General features: G+C 46.1%; 1 protein-coding gene across 1 annotated transcript in view; it reads left to right on the top strand.

The window, feature by feature from the left end:
• Positions 1-635: 635 nt before the first annotated feature.
• The window catches only part of RBFOX1 (RNA binding fox-1 homolog 1), a 2,047,095-nt gene continuing 2,028,169 nt past the window's right edge, over positions 636-19,561 (top strand). The window contains exon 1 of the mRNA XM_088016928.1: positions 636-842. Coding sequence (XP_087873054.1) covers positions 636-842 — 207 coding nt within the window. The remainder of the gene's footprint in view (positions 843-19,561) is intronic.

The following is a 19,561-nucleotide window of genomic DNA, read 5'->3' on the forward strand; positions in this document are numbered from 1 at the left end:
GTTGACAAAGTATCAATCAATCAACTCCCCCCCCCCACCCCCCGCACTGGGCTCTACCTGGGCAGGGACAATGCCTGCCATGGTCACTGTTATAATCCCCTACCCCAGGGCAGTGCTTGGCCCATAGTGATGCTCAATAAATATCCCTGATAGGTAAGCATAGCTTTGAAAAGTGGTGTCTTTGCATTAAGCCTATCACCCTCCAGGCCAAATTCTTCATCTGTTCTGAGCAGCCTCTAAATCATTCAAGATGCAGAATAGTACCAAAGACCAAGGTGTTCATCCTTGTAGGGCATTGGAGAAGTGGACCTCTTCTGTCCCTTCTTTCTCCCTTCCTTGGCCAGGGAGACCGTGGGGGTGCAACCTGGGGGCGGGGCTTTGCCAGAGCCGGCCTGGCCCTTAGCAGGTGAGAGGAGCGCAGGCCTCTTCCACGCGTGCCTGCGGTATGCGTGAGCAGCCAGAAGGGGGCGGCAGAGAGACAGGAGTGGTCCGCGGAGGAGCCCAGCTCCGAGCCCAGCCGCGCGAACCCACTGAGCCCGCGCTCAGAAGCCCGATCTCCCACCGACAGGCCGCTGGGTTCAGGAGAGTGCCGAGTCCTTTCTCTTCCCCAAGTAAAGACAGAACACCCTGGAACCATGGCCAGCCCTTCTGGCAGCCCTGAAGATTCGGGCAAGCTCAGAGGCAGGGATGGCCGGCAGAGGCGGGAGGAGGAGGATGCCCCTCCGGAGGAGAAGAGATTGAAGCTGGGGCTGGAGGGAGGAAGCGCAGCGCAGGAGGAAGAAGACGCGCCACGTCTGGGCAGGGAAGAGACCGGCACCCAGACAGGTGGCGAAGGCAGAGGTGTAAGTGAGCGGGGGCGCAGGAGGGACGGGGGCTAGAGGTGGGGTGGGGTGGGCAGGATGCTCCCCGTCGGCCGTCAGGTCCAAGTTGATAATTGGGCAGCAACTCCTGAGGGCAGGAGCGGTGTGACAGCTCATGGGGACCTCTGAGAAACTAGATGCTTGGTTGTTGGTGGCAACCCCCTTCTTGTTTATGTAGCATTGACTCGCTGATTCTCCCACGACATCGTCGTCATCTGGCTGGGAGACCCGTGGGTTCTGCGGTTAGCCAAAAAGGGGAAGGGGAAGCTCTGTGTCCTGGGGGCCCCCAGAAGGGGAAGGAGGTGAGGGCAAGGAGGGCTCAGAGCAGCCCTCAACCTTCAGCTCCCTCCTGGGCAGCGCTGTTTTAGGTGTCTCTCTGGGACTTTTCTGGTTGTGTGTTTCTCTCACCTGGTAAGGGGCTTGGGTGGGAAGTACCCTAGCACAGGTTCTGCCAAAGCCTGCCCTGTCAGCATGTGGGCTGGCAGCAGCTCAGCCCATGCCCCTCACCTGCCCTGCATCTTCCTGTCATTGCTCCCCATTCGGGTTGGGCAGTGAGAGTTGAGAGAGAAGGCAGGTGGCTTCCATCCCCGAAGTCATTCTCCTCTCCTTATTCTTTCTGAGAGGGACAGTGAGGCAAAGTTCTGAGCATCCCCTCAGGTAGTACCTGGCTGTGGTCCCCGCTGGCTGAGGGTATGTGTGAGGGTGTTTTGTTGTGTATGTGCGTGGTTATGTGAGTCACTAGGCATGTGTGGGATGGAGCTCAGTGACCAGCTTGATCCCTTGGTTCCTGCTTTCTGCTTCCTCTCTTGAATCTTCCAGTTGTGACCTGGCTGACCTTACATTTGGGAAGCACATGAGTCTGGAGGACAGATGAGGGCTGGCTGGATAGCAGTCCCCATGGCAAGGGCTGCCACCTTGAGAGTTTTTAATGGTAATGGCATTGACCTTTATGTTTCTTCTGAATGTTTTTATTCTTGACCATTTGCTTGGCTGAGCTTTTCTTAAAAATTTGATTAGTGGCTAGTGAGCCCCATGAGAGAGTTCCCATTCTTTCTCCCAAATCCACATAGGCAGCTGCAGCTTGCCTACGTTCACCAGGCTGCATCAAAGCCCAGCTGACCCAGAGTGGGGCTGCTCCCAGGTGCTGCTTCAGAGATTTCACCCTCCCCCCATGGTTGTAATTGTGTTCAGACTATGGGCCACCTGGACACCAGAACCAGGTGAATTTCTCTCTCAGATGCCAGGAGAAGGATAATCCTTATGGAAGGTTTATTGGGACACATCACGGAAAGAGTGAGAGGGATGTGTCACAGTGTGGTAAGAGGAGAGGCCCTGGGTCAGAAACATGATTATGGAGGCAGTGCAGTGCTATGAAAACTTTCCTCTCTCTATCACTTCCCTCATTACTTGGGACTTTGACAAAGACCAGATATGAGAATGCAAGGAAATGACCAAGTGCAGTGGGATGTAGGAATGTGGATTTGAATCTTGGCGCTGGCCTTCCTTTGCTGGGTGACTCAGAGCAAGTTACTTAACCTCTCCGAGACTAGTGTCCTCATTGGTGAAATGCATATGCCAATAGGCCTTGTTTCATGGGGTTATTACCCCTGAGATTAAGTAAAGTTTATCCATAGAAAGCACTTAGCATTAAGGCCGGCACATAGTATGTGCTCAATAAATGTGATTTAGTACTGAAATTCACTCCATGTAGCTCACTTACTGTCATCTTTGGTTCTAAGGGTACATCACAAGAGATGAAGGTCTTAGGCCAGAATCTCCATATTAAATGCTTTCTGAAGATTAAGGAATTATGGGCAGGTGATGAAATTTTTAAAAGGCAGAAACCCCATTGAACTTTTTGGTTCAAAAAGGGAAATGGGGATCTCATGGTTTGAAGGATTATTTCATAACTGGATAGAAACTGTCCTTTCCTAAATCTGAATCTGAATCCAATTTTATTTTCTCCTTTTGGGGCATGTGGATCTTCTGGGGAAAGTGGCCCTTCACAGCAATGGTGTTTTGGTTTTTAAGTTTAAAGGTTGGCCAAGCTTGTGCTGCCCAGAATGCCCATCAGATAGATTTCTCCTCCTTTGTAGTTTCTATAGGAATATTCTCTTTAAAGAACCCAGAAAGCAGTTTCGGGCTGGTGCCAGGAGCAGCAGCTATTTCTTTGAGGAAAGCCCATTTCTTCACTCACAGACTATGTCCAAATGGATCAAGAAGAACGGAACACCTTTTCATGAAATTTTTGTCTATGTAGACCATTAGCTTGGCTAAAACGTTAAAAACATTCTTGTTCTTTAATAGCAGATTATTTTTAGGTGCAGATCATTTTGAGCTTTTCTCTGCAGGAGCTGCATGGGCATCACCTCCCTGTCCATGCTGTATCTAGATATTTTTAAAGGATTAAATACCCTTTACCTTCACTGGGTTTGGTGCTTTGGATGGCTGAGGTTTACATGTGACTGGTTGTCCCTCCAAGTGGGTCCCACGCTTGGCTCTTGCCTTGAAGGGGAAGGGGGTTGCTTCCTCTGGAGGTTGCTACGGGGTGCTTTTAGGAGGTAATGTGAGGCCCCAGGAGCTATCTCAGTGCAGAGTCCTTTTGGAGATGTGGCTGGAGGAGGGTATGTGCCTAGTGAGGACTGATCCCTAGAAGTTTCACAGACTCCTTTTGCCCTCTCCAGACCAGGGTTGCTGAGAAGGTATGAAAGAACCAATCCTCCCAGAGCCTTTATTGACTCCTTTAAAGTGACCCCAGGGTGAGTCTGGCCTGCAGCTCTTCCTGGGGGGAGAGAAGGATCTCTTCTAGGTAATTGGTTATCAACATTATCAACATTAGCGGTTTGTTCAGTTTTTCTCAAGATCAGGAAGCTCGGCATAGACTTCTGGATTGTGCTGGGCAGAGCTGAAATCCCCTGATGGAATCCTCATTCAAGAGTCTCCAGAGTTGAGACCAGAATAGGGAGGTCATCATCAGCAGGGGGCCCCTTATAGAGGGAAGTCCAAACTGCAGGTCTTTCCCTTCTCACTGGTGAAGGTCTGCACCTGGGTGTCTCAACTTTGCCACTAGTGACATTTGGGGCCAGATCATTCTCTGTTGTGGGGGGCTGTCCTTAGCAGCATCCCTGGCCTGTAGCCACTGGATACCATTAACACTGCCTCTCCATCACCAGTGTGACAACTGAATATGTCCCCAAACATTGCCAAATGTCTACGGCTTGGGGAGGATACAGATGAAATCACTTTATCTGAAAGCCACTGCAAAAATGTTTCAGAGAGTAGGTGTTAAGTTTGGGTCCTTGCTGTACCACTCGTAAGCTATGTAGCCTTGGGAAATTTATACAACTTCCATGGGCCTCAGTTTCCTCATCTATAAAATGGAGATAGTAAGATAAACCTCAATGGAAGGTTATGTGGGCATTCAATACAATTCCAAGATAATAAATGGAAAAGGCTTAGCATAGCATTTAGATACAGAAAAGCACAAAACAAATGGTGAATTCCATTTTTACTTATTTGGGTGAGTCGGATTCTGTCTTCTATCCCCTTATCCATTTGGTGAGGTGCAAGGGTGGGGAAGTATCATCCACCTAAACCTTAGGTTAGATTCAGGTAGCATCTCAGCTTTCTCTATGGAACTCACTGGTTTCTCTCCAGTTTCCTCCTTGATTCTCTGGTTCTGGATTCTAGGAGGCAGGAGTGTGGGTTGTCGGAGCAGGTGACACTCAGTTTACTTCCACTCTGGAGAATTCCAAAGCTGGCTTGCCATGACAGGGCTTTTGGACCAACATCTGGTTTCTGGATTCCCATTTGAACACAGCTGGACTCCACAGGGCTGAAGCTTTCTCTGCCAAGATATAGATATTTCCCTGGCAACGATCTCTCAAGCTGACATGAAGACATGGCCACCTACCAGAACACAGTGCTGCACGGGCTCTCCTGTAATTTGTGAGGCAAGCTTCTGAGGATTGCAGTGTGCGTGAGAAACCGTAGGAGGTTCCCTCGTCCTCCAAGGGCCAAAAAGTGGGGTGAAGGTTGGTGAAGGGTCCTCCAGGGAAGAAGAAGGCATGGAGGGCATTTCTTTCAGTGAGAACAGAGAGGTATAGGCCACATACTGGTTGGTTCAGACCACTCTGCGGGAGACAGGTGCCTCTGTGCATGCAGTAGTTTTGGATTCTGAGCTGTGTAGCCCTTAGCTTTAATCATTTCAGAAATATTTAACCCCAGTGCTAGCAAACCAGAGTGTGGTTTGGGCTTCTCAGCTGGAAAGACACAGACTGCCAGCCAATGTCCTTCTGATTCTTTTCATTTCATTGAGATGGTTGTTGTCCCTTTGTATTCTCTGGGACATGATTTGGAGCTGAAGGAGCAGGAGGGAGACCAGTTTGGGGGCTGGGACAGGGGTCTCTGCCAGGGATGTGGTCGCTGGGATAGTGGTGATGGTAGTGGGTGGAGTTGAATGCCTGAACAGAGGAAAGCTTATGAGATACGGTAAGGACTCAAGTATCTATTTGGTATGGCAATGAGAAAGAGGCAGGGTCAGATTGACCTCCAGAATGGCAGGGAAGACTATGAATTTGATTTTGGACTCTGGCTGAGTTTGCTCTCAGACCCAGGTGACAATGTCTAACAAGATAGACAGATCTGGGCCTGGAGATTCAGATTTGAGAGTCATCAGTGTAGATGGTACTTGGAGCCATGGGGACACCTGAGGTTGACTGGGGAAACAGTGGAGGGGAAAGGGGAGGGTCTTTGGTATCAGCCCAAGGAAATCTTAATGATGATAGGAGAAGAATCCATGAGAAGGATCAGAGGAGCATCAGGCAGAGGACATGTGGCTCCACAGACAGGAGGATAGAAAGATGAAGGTTGGTTGTGTTGAAGAGAGCCTGTTGGATTTAATATATCATGCTCCTGGGCTCCTGCTGGAATTTTAATGGAGGCCGGTCATGGGGGGCTACCAGGATTCTTCCTAATGTGGGCATTTCAGCACCCAACTGGGGTGTGTTCACCAAAACATGAGACACTCATGGTCTTGACTTTTTTGCAAAATTATAGTTTGTGCACATGACTCCAGAGCTTTCTGTCCTCCTCACAACACTCAGCTGTCACTTTTCCACATTACCTTGGAAAAGGACCCAGACTTTTGTTTTTTTTTTTTAAAGACTTTATTTATTTATTTGACAGAGAGAGACATAGTGAGAGAGGGAACACAAGCAGGGGGAGTAGGAGAGGGAAAAGCAGGCTTCCCCGTGGAGCAGGGAGCCCGATGTGAGGCTCGATCCCAGGATGCTGGGATCATGACCTGAGCCGAAGGCAGACGCTTAATGACTGAGCCGCCCAGGCGCCCCAGGACCCAGCCTTTTGGTGGAGAGCCCTGCCCTGGCAGTGTTTCTTGGCACAAGATGGTTCCATTGGGAGATCTTCACCTCTCAACACTGAGGGCTCTTTTCATTCCTTCTCCAAGTATTTGAGCAGCTCCTAAGTGCCAGGTGCTGGTCTAGGTGCTGATCTACGAGACGGTTCAGTTCCTGTTCTCTTGGAGACCCTACTCTAGTGGTAGAGCCAGACTCTGGTCCATAGGCCAATGCTGGCCCCCTGCTTGTGATTGTAAATAAAGTTTTATTGGCATCCAGCTGCACCCATTCATGTACATATTGTCTATGGCTGCTTGCCTGCACTAATGGGAGAGTTGAGTAGTTGGGAGAGACTATATAGCTCACAAAGCCAAAAATATTTACCTGATAGTCTGAGGTTAAGGGATCTTGCACTCACATGGTGTCCCATGAGGGTGTGAGTACAGCTGTCCTTGAAATGTGTGCAGCTCTGAGGAGGGGTTGCAGTGAAAGTGCTCAACTTGCAGGACTCCAAAGGAGGGGGCAACAGGTCCCCCACTCTCAACTTTATGGGTCTTTGGTGTCAGGGGCAGGACGGGGGTTCTGAGTGGGCTTTCCTCACTGCTGTGGCAGGGCACCAGGCTAACATCATGCAGTTTTTGGATGGGGGAGACAAAAAAGGGGACGTGGGGAATAGCAACTTGTTCCCTTCCTAAGAATTTCCTTGAGATGGGTCCCTAGCAAGTGTTTAGGGTCCCACGTTGCACAACTGCCCAAATCCAGTGAGGTCAACCATCTTGGTGCTGTGAGTTTGGGGTACAGAGCTTCCAAATCACTAAGAGGAGAGAGAAAAAAAGATGGTTTTTGCAAGCCCGAGAACTCAGGTTATTGGAATTAACATTTCCCCCTGAAGTTTTATAATGTCTGGGCATGCATATTTAAGTGTCTGCCTCAAAAGCTCTCACTAATAAGCAGATGGTGCATTTAATTTCCTTTTTTTTTTTTTTTTTTGTTCTCTGAGCAATACAGCTTCCTGCATGGCCTCCTTGCAGACAACTGCATGTGGGGGTGACAGGACTTCTGACCATCAACACAGGTCTCCAGAGGCTGAGAGCCCTGTATTCATGGGGCTATTCCATGGACGGGCTGGTCTTTTCCCTTCTTTTCAGCCCCAGCAGGAAGTTGTCAGGTTACTCACAGCCCACAGGGCTCCTGCCTTTGCTACTCCAAAGAATCTTGGCTACATCTGACACCCTGTACCTCACCAGCTGGTGAATGGGGGTCCCAGGAAAGCTGGAGGTCTGAGAGTGCAGCCCGAGAGCATGAGGGGGCCTGGGAAAAGCTGCTGGGAAGAGGCTCCAAAAGGATGGTAGAGGCAAATAGGAGAAAAGGAGAGCTGGCGTGCAGAGCAAGGACCTTGAAGGCACAAAGGAGAAAGCTGGAATTTCTAAAAACAGAGAGAAGAGCAGATACCTTTAGCATAGCTCAGGTGTGTCTGGGCTTTTTGAGTTTTGCTTGTTTTTCTTCTTCCTGACTCCTCTCACTGTGTTTTAGGGTGTTAAAGAAATAGACTTTTGGGGGCTCCATGAAGCTCCGGGTCTGGAGGTCTTTGGAGAATGCAGGGGCTACCCTGAGGGTCTCCTTGGCTCTGTGCCTTCTCTTGTCCAGGCCTCCATCCCTGACTGTGTGCAGATCTGCCTTGTGTCTCAGACTTCTGCCCTGGAGAAACCTGGACAGGGCTTGTGTCTTTGGTTTGGGGCTTTTGTCTTGTGTGTCTGGATAAGGAAGACTTTGTGACTTGGAAACCTGTTCGCTTGAATTGGAAGGTACCTGGGAGGGAAAATCTACTGCCTTCTTCATTTTTCTTTTTGCTTCTGTGTTCTTTGTTGACCTGATAGAGTTGTAAGCCCTGGTGTGTGGGAATCAGGCTGGATGAAAGAATCTACATGGTATGAGTATAATTTTTTGGCTTTTGTTCTGTTTATTAAAAATACAAATTATTATTTGCTCATTGTAAAGGATTTAAACAATACAACTATATAGAAGACAAAAAACAAAACTCCTCCTTTATCTGTTTTTCTTCAATCTTGCTTCTCAGAAGTAACACTGGGAGGGGTTGAGGTATATCCTTCCACAGCTTTCTCTGTGTGTAGGCAAGCATGTATATCTGCACATAAATTGTTTAATTTTAATTTTTTTAAAAATAAAAATGGGATCATGCTATATTTATTGTTTGGAAAAGCCTCGTTTTAACTCAGTGATGTATATCTTTGACATCATATTATGTTGGAACCTGGACTCCACCTTCCTTAAAGACAGTTATTCTGCTGTGTGGATGTACTGTACTTTCTTTAGGCCAACCCTATACTGATAGATCTCTGAATGGTTTCTGCTTCTTCCCTATTGCAAACGGTGTTGTGATGAGTATTCCAGCACATATCACTTGATGCTCTGTGTCTGTGTTTTTTGTAAGATGTTCCTAGGAACAGGATATCCAGGTCAATGGGTGATCAGTGCTGCATTTGCGTCCTGGTGAAGTGTGTTTTCCTGCTGCCAGCTCCCTAAGGCTCTACATGGTGCCATCCTCTACAGGGGTCATCCCCCAAAGCCTAAGGGCATTGGCCAGAATGGCATTCTCTGTCTCACTTTCATCTAGGTCAGTCCACACCCTGGTGCCACCCCCAGCAGAGACTCTGGCTTCCAGCTCTGGCAGGTGGCCTCACACTGGAGGAGGGAAAGTTCACTTTCCCAAACATTCTTGGTACTATTATTACAAGTTCCAAAGTTGGCATTTGACTCCTTCAGGCCTTGCCACTCTCTACCTGTGTGTCCTTGAGCTGTTTCAGCTCTCTGGCTTCAGTTTCCTCAAAGGTAAGTGGTGATAATAATATAATAATAATGGCTGCCACCCTGGGCTGCTAGGAGGACTCAGTGAAGTAACTATCACACGCTTGGCTTGTTGTGCACATGCAGGCAAGTGCTGGGGGTCATTGCTGAGTGTTGAGTAAGCCAAACTGTAGTTTGACCAGGGCCTGTGTCTTCAGTACCAAGTCTAGCACCAGGCCTTTAGTAGCTGCTCAGAAAATGCTCAGCCAGTGACTGGAATGGCAGGGACAGAGATTGTGGCAGAGGCAGTGAGAGCAGACCAAAGGAAACAGAGCTCCCACTAGGTTCCCAGGTGGAGAACTCCAAGATGACTCTCCAGTCTTAGAGCCCCCTGCCCCTTTCCCATACTTCCCAAGGCCCATAGGAGTTTGCTATGTCTTTCAGGCCAGAGCCCAGAAGCTGGGGCCTGGGCAGGTGCTGGTCAGCATTCTGCTGTATCAGGGCACCTCCATTCCCAACTTGGACCCGGATGCCAAGTGACTCAAAGTTGGCAGGGACTTGGCTTGTTCTGAGCCCAGGGACAGAAGATAGGGAGGTGTGGAGGGGTGGGGACCCCCATTTTGGCCCTTGCTTTTTCTCCTTCACTTTGGACACTGCAATGTGTGTGTGTGTGTGTGTGTGTGTGTGTGTGTGTGTGTGTGTGTATTTCTCTGTAAGTTTCCAAGTCTTAGGTTGTGTTTGTGTGGGACTAGGTTTGCCAGTTAAACTTGACATCCAATTAACAAATTTTTTAGTATAGGTATATCCCAATGCAACATTTGAGACATAAAAACAATTCATTGTTTATCTGAAATTCAAGTTTAACTGGTGTCCTGTCTTTTTACTTGCTACATCTGACATTTCTGTGTGGAGGTTGTCAGTGTGTGTTGGTGTGTCTCCATTCAAGGGACTGTCTATAGGCACAGGGATGGGGACCAATTGAGAAAACCCTCCCAGGCTGCTTCAGTGGCCTAGAGGCTGATGGGTTGGATACTCGAGCCCCTGGTTCTGGGTGGTGCTCCCTAGCATCTTTCTCCCTGTTACCTCTGTTGATTTCCCTCCCATCTCTCTCTGAACACAGAGGCAAGAGCTGCCCCATCCACCCTTGTTTGGAGCACAGCTGCCCAGCCAGACATGCAAACAGCATGCAGATGGCTGCAAAACTTTCCCCAGCTCCCTCTGCAAGGGGCTGCAGATGAAAAGGAAGCCCTCATCCTCACCGCCTCCCCCTTCTAGAAAACCTTGGCCAACAGCCACTGTGTTGCCGCTTTAGACACTCCTCCCTCCTGGCGATTAAACCACATCGTGTTTTGCCAAACAAATAAAGCCCTTCATTTCCACCGTAAACTTGTTCACACGCGCGGGCTGATTGATCCACCAGTGTGCCTGATTCATCAGCTCTTTCTCTCAGGCGGCAAGAGGCTCTTCTCTCTGGCGCTGGTGAAGAGCTGCTTGATTTCCATCTGAAAGACTCTCAGTAGAAACCAACCATAGTTTTGAAAGCTGCTTCTTCCCCTTTTGCGGATTCTGTGTGGTTCTTGATATTTGATCTCGAGTGAAATCATACTGGGCCCTGCCCCAGGTATCACAAACCTGAGGGTGCATTTATGTCCAGCTGGCTGGGCGGCTGTCAAGGAGGATGTTCAATGTGGCCTCTGGGTCCATAGCAGCCCTTCATGGGGAATACCACCAAGGAATCTTGTCCTTCCTGTTTTAGAAGAAATTACTGTTAAGTCATTTATTGAATTTGTTACAGGCAGGGTCTCAGTTTCCTTACAACTTCTCTGTGAGGCTGGTGCTATGATCATCTGCATGTTTATTTGTGCTCTCTCTAGTCTCATTCAAGCTCCTCTAGTTGTAATACTCTTTTCTGCCACAGGGCCTTTGCACACCCTGCTCTCTCTGCCTGGAAAGCTCTTTCTGCCCACATCCTTCACCTGGTAAATATCTCATCTGCAGGCTGACTTACCACTGTCTCAGGGGAAGCCTGGCCACACTAACTCAGTCATAGCAAATTCCTGATACCTGTTCTCATAGTATCAGGTGTCTTTCTCTTGTAGGTCCAGGCCCAACTATAGCCACCTATTTTTTTGGGCATGATTTTTTGATGAATAATTGACCCCTTCTGCAGTATAATCACCATAGGGGGCAGGGGCCATGCTTGGTTTTGATTCCCATTGTCTCTGGTGTTTAGCATATGCTCAGATAGAATTTGATTAATGAATGACCCATACCCATTTTAGAGATGTGGAAATGAAGGATCAGGAAAATTGCATAATTTGCCTGGTGTTATACAGTCACTTACAGGTGGGCCTTATTAGTATACGAAGGACAGTTATCAGTGTGGGTGAATGGATGTTTACAACTTTGTAAAAAACAGGTTATGTCATATTTAGCTTGTGGTCTGCCATGGCCCCCTGATCTTCTCTAGCTTCAGTTATGTAAAGTCTACACTGCCTGTCTTGATAGCTGTTCAGATTCTTTTCCCTCTTTAAGTTGGCTTAGAACTTGATTCCATAACTGAGGCCTGATCCCTATACCCATTCCTTACCTAGGTTGACTTAGATTTTGTCAACAATGATTCTAGTCTTTGGTGAAGGCCAGACTGAAGGAAAGCCTTGAAAGGTGAAGATACCTGATGAGCAGGTAGTCACTTGGGTCAATCCAAAGGCTGGAATAAAGGCTGACCTGGAGGACTGAAGGAGTCTCAGAACTGAAGGTCAGGCCCAGGTAGAGAAAGGGATTGAGCCTGCCAGGGTGAACTGTGAGTATTTGATAAGCCCCTCCTTCTCATAGTTGGGGAAGACTTGGTGAGCCTGCTTAATTTGATGGAGGGATTAAAATATCCTTTGGTGGAACTTGCCTGGATGGCAACAGTGTGACACAGCCAAGTTATTGATTATTGATTGCCCAATTGTCATCAGTTTAACAACCTTCAGTTATAGCTATAATTTGCATTAATTATCAATGCAGGTTTTGAGTTTCCTAGTCAATAAAGGGAGTGTTCAGAGAGAAGTGATTGAGGCTGGGCACTATCCAAAATGAGGGATTATTTCATGGGCAACACCCTTTCCCCACCCACCTGCAAGTGGAGAGAACTCCTTTGGTTTTTTAAAGGACCCTGAATAAATGGTAAACAATGCTGCTCAAGTTCCTCCCTCCCACCGTCCATCTACCCCCATCCCTTCATTTATCCATCTATCCAATACCCACCCATCCCCATCCACCCATCTGCCCATCCACCCACTCATCCATCCATCCATCCGCTTGTACCTGCATTCATTTATTCAACAAAGACTTATTAACTATCTAGTAGATTCTGGGAAGGCACCGATTCTAGTGATTAAGAACACAGGCTCTGAAATCTGACTCCATGGCTCTGAGTTTCACCACCTCCTAGCTGGCTCCTTTGGCAAGTTATATAACTTCTCTGTGGCTCAATTTTCTCATTTGACAATTGATTTTTAATAGCTACTACAATTGCAGATATAGTGAGGATTAAATAAGATGCCACATAAAAACTGTATCATTCACACTCAACAGACATTAGGTTTTGCCATTTCTTATTAACCTTTATAGGTGCTACAGATAACAAGGTGAGCATAAGGCAGGTACGTATTTCAATACCATATAACCTGTAGGGTGATAAGTTCTGTAGTAGGGGAAGGCCAGACAGTTATGAGGGACGCTGGCCCAATCTTGGAGATTCAGGGAAATGTTTTCTGAGGATTAGCTATGTCAGCTGAGACTTGCAGGGTAGGTAGGAGTTTGCATTTCACATGGAGATCCCAGACAGCATGTGGCCAAGTAACCAGGCCTTGTAGTGTTGGATCCTGGTCCCCACTGGCAGAGATCTGTGACCCAGCCTTGCTGTCTCCTCTGCTGGAAGTCCATAAGATCTGGGAGTGGCTATTAGGTAGGGCAAGGGGCTGGCAATGACAGTGGCCTTCACCCGTCATCATACTCCCTCTATGGCATCTGGGAGGGCTGTGCCTAATCTCCTGTCTGCGGAGTGGGGTCAGGAAAACCAAGCCTGCTTCTCTCCTGGGACTGTCAGGAGGATAAAATTGGACGGCAGTAGAGGGCCTTTTGAAAATGAAAACATTCTATTTGAATGCAGAGTGTTCTGTGACTGTGATATTTTCTATCCTGTGAAATCATCGTTGACCCTGAAACCATCTATTCAAAATACCAATGGAGTTAACCCTTCCTCTGTGTCTCTACTGGGGGAGGGAATTTGTCAAAGATTGTTGCTGCTATTTTACACACAGGGAAAACTAAGGCAGGTGCAGAAACAGGATCAGGACCCAGGACTCCTGGCTCCGTGACTGTGTAAGGTCTTAAATGGCAGAACGACTTCAGGTTCTTTCAGAAACAGCCCTTATCTAAATATTTGCAGGGGTTCCTTAGACAGTATCTAAAAACAAAAGTGGATTCTGTCATCTCCACAACCAGGATGGCTCCAGGGTTGAAGCAAGAGGAAACTTTGGAGTCAGGCAGATTTGGGTGTGAACTCGAGATTTTGTCAGTTACAAGCTTTGAGAACCTGAGCAGGTTATTTAACATTTCCAAGTGACGCTGGAAAATAGGACACGTTGTACGAAAACTTGGAAGAGGACTCTCACCTGCCTCCTGTGCAGGGAGGGTGACCAGCAGAGCAGGATTCCAGTATCCTAGGTGCTTGGCTCTTATACCAACAAAGCCCACAGTCAGGTCCCACAAATGTTTCCCTTGCAGGGTTACTCTAAATATTGGGATCATACACACAGGATGCTGACAGTGTAGTCAACATTTATGAGTTTTAGTGCCTTCTTTGGTGTTTTTCATAGTTCCATATTGCCCCAACCCTTAGAGCATCAGAATCATGTGTAGGAGGGTATTTATTAAATATACCAATTTCTGGGGCTCTTTTTCAGAAATACTGGTGTTTAGGGGCTCAGCTGGGATCTATGTTTACAAAAGCTCCCAGGTGAGTCTCATGTAGCCAGCCTGGCTCTGGCTCAGGGACCCAGTTTGGGAAACAGTCCTCAGTGCATACTTTGCTCAAATTTTAAGTTTGTCTCTTTTCCTCCATCTTGTATTACCCTCACTTGTGCTCAAGTCTGTTTCTTCCCATCGGACTGTAAGCTCCTTGATGTCAGGGTCATCTCTTGCTCATGTTTGTATCAGTGAACTAAGATTTCCAGGTGCTCAAGGGATGGGCACTGTTTGCTTAATGGGGTCAGCCTTGAGGGAGGTGTGTTAGTGTGTGTGTGTGTGTGTGTGTGTGTGAGAGAGAGAGAGAGAGAGAGAGAGAGAGAGAGAGAGAGAGGTGAATCTTTGTCAGAAGAACCTTTTTGTCCTTCATCTGCATTTGCTGTGAGTCAATGTGATTTACTCTAATGGAAGCCAGTTCGCTTAAGCAGAGGCCTTGCCCTGAAATGCAGCAAGGTTATGGATGGGCAGAGCTGCGGAAAGCTTTCCTGGGAAAGGCTTCAGTGTCATCCTCAGCTAATTGCACTCAAGTTTTCACTTCCCGTTTAACACTGCCATGGAGGCCATTTTGATTTCTCCTGTGGAATAGGTACTATCTGATCCCCTGTAAAATGTATTAGAATAACTAGGATTGAATTTGGAGATGGAGGTACTTCATCTACTGAACAAAAACCAGTGTGTCACTTCTGGGCTGGAGAAATTAATTCCCAGTACATGGGCTTCCAGCACCATCTTCCCTCTGTTGCCCTGACAGGTGATGGAACCTCCATTAGCTCAAGCCCAGGGTAAGTTCAATGTGGAAACAGAGCCCCCTCCACCCCCTACTCCTTGACATGCAATGCACATGTACCGTGAGTGAGAAAAACAACCCCTTAGGACTTTGTTATTGCAGCAAAACCTATTTGCTATTTGATTATGGTGAGATATTTATATTTATAGACATATATATATATATACAATTTATGTTTATAATTGGTAGTTTCATATAAAATTGGTAGTTTACAAAAGTCCTTTCTTACCCCCTCCCCCAAAATGTAACCTTGTGTTGGTTCCTAAATTAAAAAAATATTTTACTGGTTTATGAAATAAAAAAATCTGGGAATCAACAGCTTAGAGAGCCACAGTGTAGGGTATCTACAGGGCCAGGTTATTTCCCTTTATAAAAGCATAGCCAAGACGTGGAGTATTTTATTCTTTCCTAGTCTACATTCCATGGGCTCTTGAAGAGACATTGATAAAACGTTACGGCTTAAATGGTGCATGTAGCTACAAACCTGCCTAACTTAGTTCTAGAGATAGAATCCCTTCTTGCTTCAGAATGAGCTTCGTGCTGTTGTGATATTTCAGCCCTTTAGGGGTATTCTGTACTAATTACATTAAAACACGACCAATGCTTCTGCTTCCTTGTCCCCAAATTAAACACCTCAATCATGCAAACACTCAGTTGGATTTAGTGTGACTGATTCCCAACTGTCACTAAACACATAATTAGATTATATTTTTTTCCACTTCAACTAAAAGAAAATGGACAATAAAATGCTGATCAATATGTGCAGCTCAGGAAGTACAGCCTCTTTGAGATGCAGAAGTGTTTGTTTTTTAAATCTGTATTCTTGAGTAAAGAAAAATAATCCATCTCTCTTTCCTAGAGGAGGAAGACGGAGAGCTGGGCTCAGCAACAGCTTGACCATTGGAGTCTGAATTAAACAAGTAAATGCCTCCCTGGAATGAAGGGTGCATTTCTGCTTTTCACGGGACCATGAAGCTCGTTCTCTGTCTTTGGTGGTGTGTATGTCTCTGGGTGTGTGTGTCTGTGGGTGGGTGTCTGAATGTAAATGACATGTGTACCTGTGTTGTGTTTGTAACATTCCCATGTGAACCTCAGCTTTGTGGGAATCGTAAGATTGGGACCTTGAGCCCAATGGATCCCATTTTTACAAAAATAACTCAAAAGTCAGAAAAGAAAGAATTGAAATCAAATCTCAGTTCTAAAGCCACCATGTTTGTGAGCATCTCTGGATTTTTTGTTTGTTTGGGATTCTACCTGCCTCCAAATGACTTTTTTTTTTTTTTTTTTTTTTTTTTGAGAGAGAAAGAGAGAGCGCATGAGCAGGGGGTGGGGTAGGGCAGAGGGAGAGAGAATCTTAAGCAGGGTGAGATCATGACCCTGAGATCATGACCTGAGACAAAATCATGAGTCAGATGCTTAACTGACTGAGCCATACAGGTGCCCCCCAAAAGACATTTTTGCTTTCTATTAAATGATCAAAATCAAAGGGTTAAAATTGATCATAAGTACAAAACAATTGTGTTTGGGTCTCTTTATATCGGGGTTTCTTAGCTGAGACACTATTGACTGCTGGTTGCCGTCTGTCTCCTGTTCATTCAGCAAACATGTATGATACCACTCTGTGCCTAGAACTTTCCAAGAGAGGAGGATAAAAAGGTGATGGAGACATGGAATCCATCAAAGATGACTATCCTAACACAAATCAGATCAGAACCCAAGATCTTGCTGGGCAAGTGCCTTGGTAGCCCTCATCCTGCAGTCTACACAAGAATGAAAGACACTTTTTTTCATCACACGTGAAAATGTTTGTGTTTCATATATACTGATGCAATTTGTGTTAATACTACAGTATAACTATGCTCATATTCTTAGCATTTTTTGGAGAGAGATTTGTTTCTTAGCAAATCATCTCTAGAATATGTAGAACTGGAAGTTTATTTAGAAGCAATGAAAAGTACAAGAAAGTCAGGCCTTATGCAGGAGGTTCTAAAGTCAATGAGGACAAAACAAAAAATTCAGTAGTCAACATTACTCTTGAAAATCCCCTCCATCTATCATAAAGCATAGAGATCAAACTTAAGACAGCTTACCAAGTTCAGTCCAGCGCACCTACCTCAGGGTTAGACCAGAGGGTGGTTTCTTTGGTGAGTAGCTGATGAAGTGATTGAGAGGGCACATTTTATGAATAATTGTGTCTTAACCCCAGAATCATTTATCAAAGTGAGATATTCTCACCAGGAAAGGCAAATAGTAATGAGCTCCTGTTGTGAAGGCTGTATGTAACTCCCACTTTTCTCTTTTTCCCTTTCTTTGTTCTTACTAAGTACCAATAGTTCATTTCCCAGATTAAAAGAGCCCACGGTTTGTATACCTACAAATGGAATTGCTGGGTCGTATGGTAACTCAATATTTAATTGCCAGGCTGTTTGCCAAAGTGACTGCACCATTTGACATATTTGACAACAGTAGTGTGTGTGTTCCATTTTCTCTACATCCTCACCAACACATGTTTTTGCCTATCTTTTTGATTCTAGTCATCCTAGTAGGTATGAAGTGGTATCTCATTATGGTTTTGATTTGCGTTTTTCCAATGGCAAATGATGTTGAGTATCTTTTCATGTACTATTATATATCTTCCATGGAGATATGTCTATGCAGAAATGAAAACAGAGGTCCATACAAATATGCATGAATGTTTAGAGTAGTATCATTCATAATAGCCAAAAGGCAGACATAATTCAAATCCCATCAACAGGTGAATAGATACACAAAATGTGTTATACCCACACAGTGGAATATTATTTGGCCATAAAAAGGAGTGAAGTTCTGATACCTAATTCATCATGGATGAACCATGAAAACACTATGCTGAAAGGAGCCAGACACAAAACAATCACATATTATATGATTCCATTAATACGAAAGTTGAGAATAGGGAAATCTGTAGAGGCAAAAGTAGATTAGTGGTTGCCTAGGCCTGGGGTGTGGGGATGAGGGGTGGAGTGATAGCTAAAGGGTATGGGACTTCTTTTTGAGATGATGAAATGTTCTAAAATTGACTCTGGTGATGGTCGTACATCTCTGTGAATATGCTAAAAATGACTGAAATGTAAAAAACTATAAAAGAAATGTAAAAAATGTGCAAGTTGCTGTTCTATTGATCACTTGATGGACTTTAAAATACAGATTGCTGGGCCATGCCTCCAGTGATTCTGACTCAGTAGATCTTAGGCAGGGCTTCGGTATCCCAGAGGGATTCTGCTACTCAGCCTGATGTGAGGCCCACTGTGTCCTTGGCGAGCCTTCTGTTCTCTGAGTTCTAGAGGTCAGGGTGGAGATGGCTCATATTTAGGGAGAGCTTGCCATGTCCTAGGTGCTGTGCTGAACACCTTTACTGTCATCATCTCTTAATCTCACAATAACTTCCTGAGAAGGTAGATAATATGACCTCTGCTTTAGAGATGAGGAACTGAGGTTTTAGAGAAGTATCTTGTTGATAGCCCCAGAAGGAAGTGGCGAATCTAGGAGATGCCTTAGGGGCATTGATTCAGGAACTAATGCACTCAAGCCCACAAATTCTGTGGTCCATGGATGTGTCAATCCCTTACATTTCTGTTGAGACTGGGGTGAAGACCCAGTATCACAGAGCCTCGCCAGCCTCCTGGGCACTTGAGTCCATGTTTGCTGTCTCTATCCCCCACCTTTGCTAACCAGAAACTTGGTTTCTGCTTTGATTTCCACAAGCATAAACCATTCACACCAAGCACTGATGGGTTTTGTTGACTTCGTTAGAGATTTGGGGACATGGAGAGGGTCACATCACTCCCTACTTAGTCTTGGTCAGCTCATTGATCTCTCTTACTTTCCTTCACCCCTTCATTTTTCTGCTTACCTGCTCCTTCCTGGATAGCTCTGGGGACTCTGAATTCTTATTCCTTTATTTTGTTCTTGTCATGCAGAAGATCCCACAAATGGGATCTGCCCTCTAGAAAGTGGTGATAGCTATAGATTGATGTGGATGTTATTTTGTTTTCCCCTGTAAAATATACTAATTAACTATCAGACCATGGGCACTTGGCTGTAGTCCTCGGGTGATGGCAGTGGGATGGATACTGCTCCTTTGCCGCCCTGGGGGGGATGCTGCACATTTAAAGAAAAAGAAACTGGCTCTCTTTAAGGGGCAGAGGGAGGCTTCTGGAGCTGGTGCCAGTTTGTTTGAAGGCAAAATGGCTGTTGTATTAAAATTGCCCAAACTTGGTCTGGTGCCCTGTGTGTTCAGAGCTCAGTGCCATGATTGCTTCAGTTTTGTTGTTATTGGTTGGTTTTCCATCCTGTTGCTTGGTAGGTTTCTGCTAAGAGCTTCAACCTCAAGAGTCCATGGAAGATATATAATAGTACATGAAAAGATACTCAACATCATTTGCCAGAGTTCAGTTCAGGTTTCTGCTAAGAGCTTCAACCTCAAGATAAACACAGCTCTTGAGCAAGAGAGTGTAATCCTACTCTCAGCCCCCCAAAAGGAGAGGTCATCACTGGGCTTCTGAAGATCTCCCATATCCCTGCACTGTCTCCTTGAAGAGGGAAGGTGAAGAGCTTTGCTGTATGAGGTCCATTGAGGAGGATTCAGCTGAGTCATCACCAAAGTTTGGAGTGATGGGGAGGAGCTGACATTTGTGTTTAGGGGTAAGAAAGTGGGAGTAGCTTGATCTTAGAGGAAGCTGAGATTAAGAGAAGGC

This window comes from Eumetopias jubatus, unplaced genomic scaffold (genome assembly GCF_037043125.1).
Source record: "Eumetopias jubatus isolate StellerSeaLion01/CBP00866 unplaced genomic scaffold, mEumJub1_p1.0 scaffold_12, whole genome shotgun sequence".
NCBI classification, from domain to species: domain Eukaryota; kingdom Metazoa; phylum Chordata; class Mammalia; order Carnivora; family Otariidae; genus Eumetopias; species Eumetopias jubatus.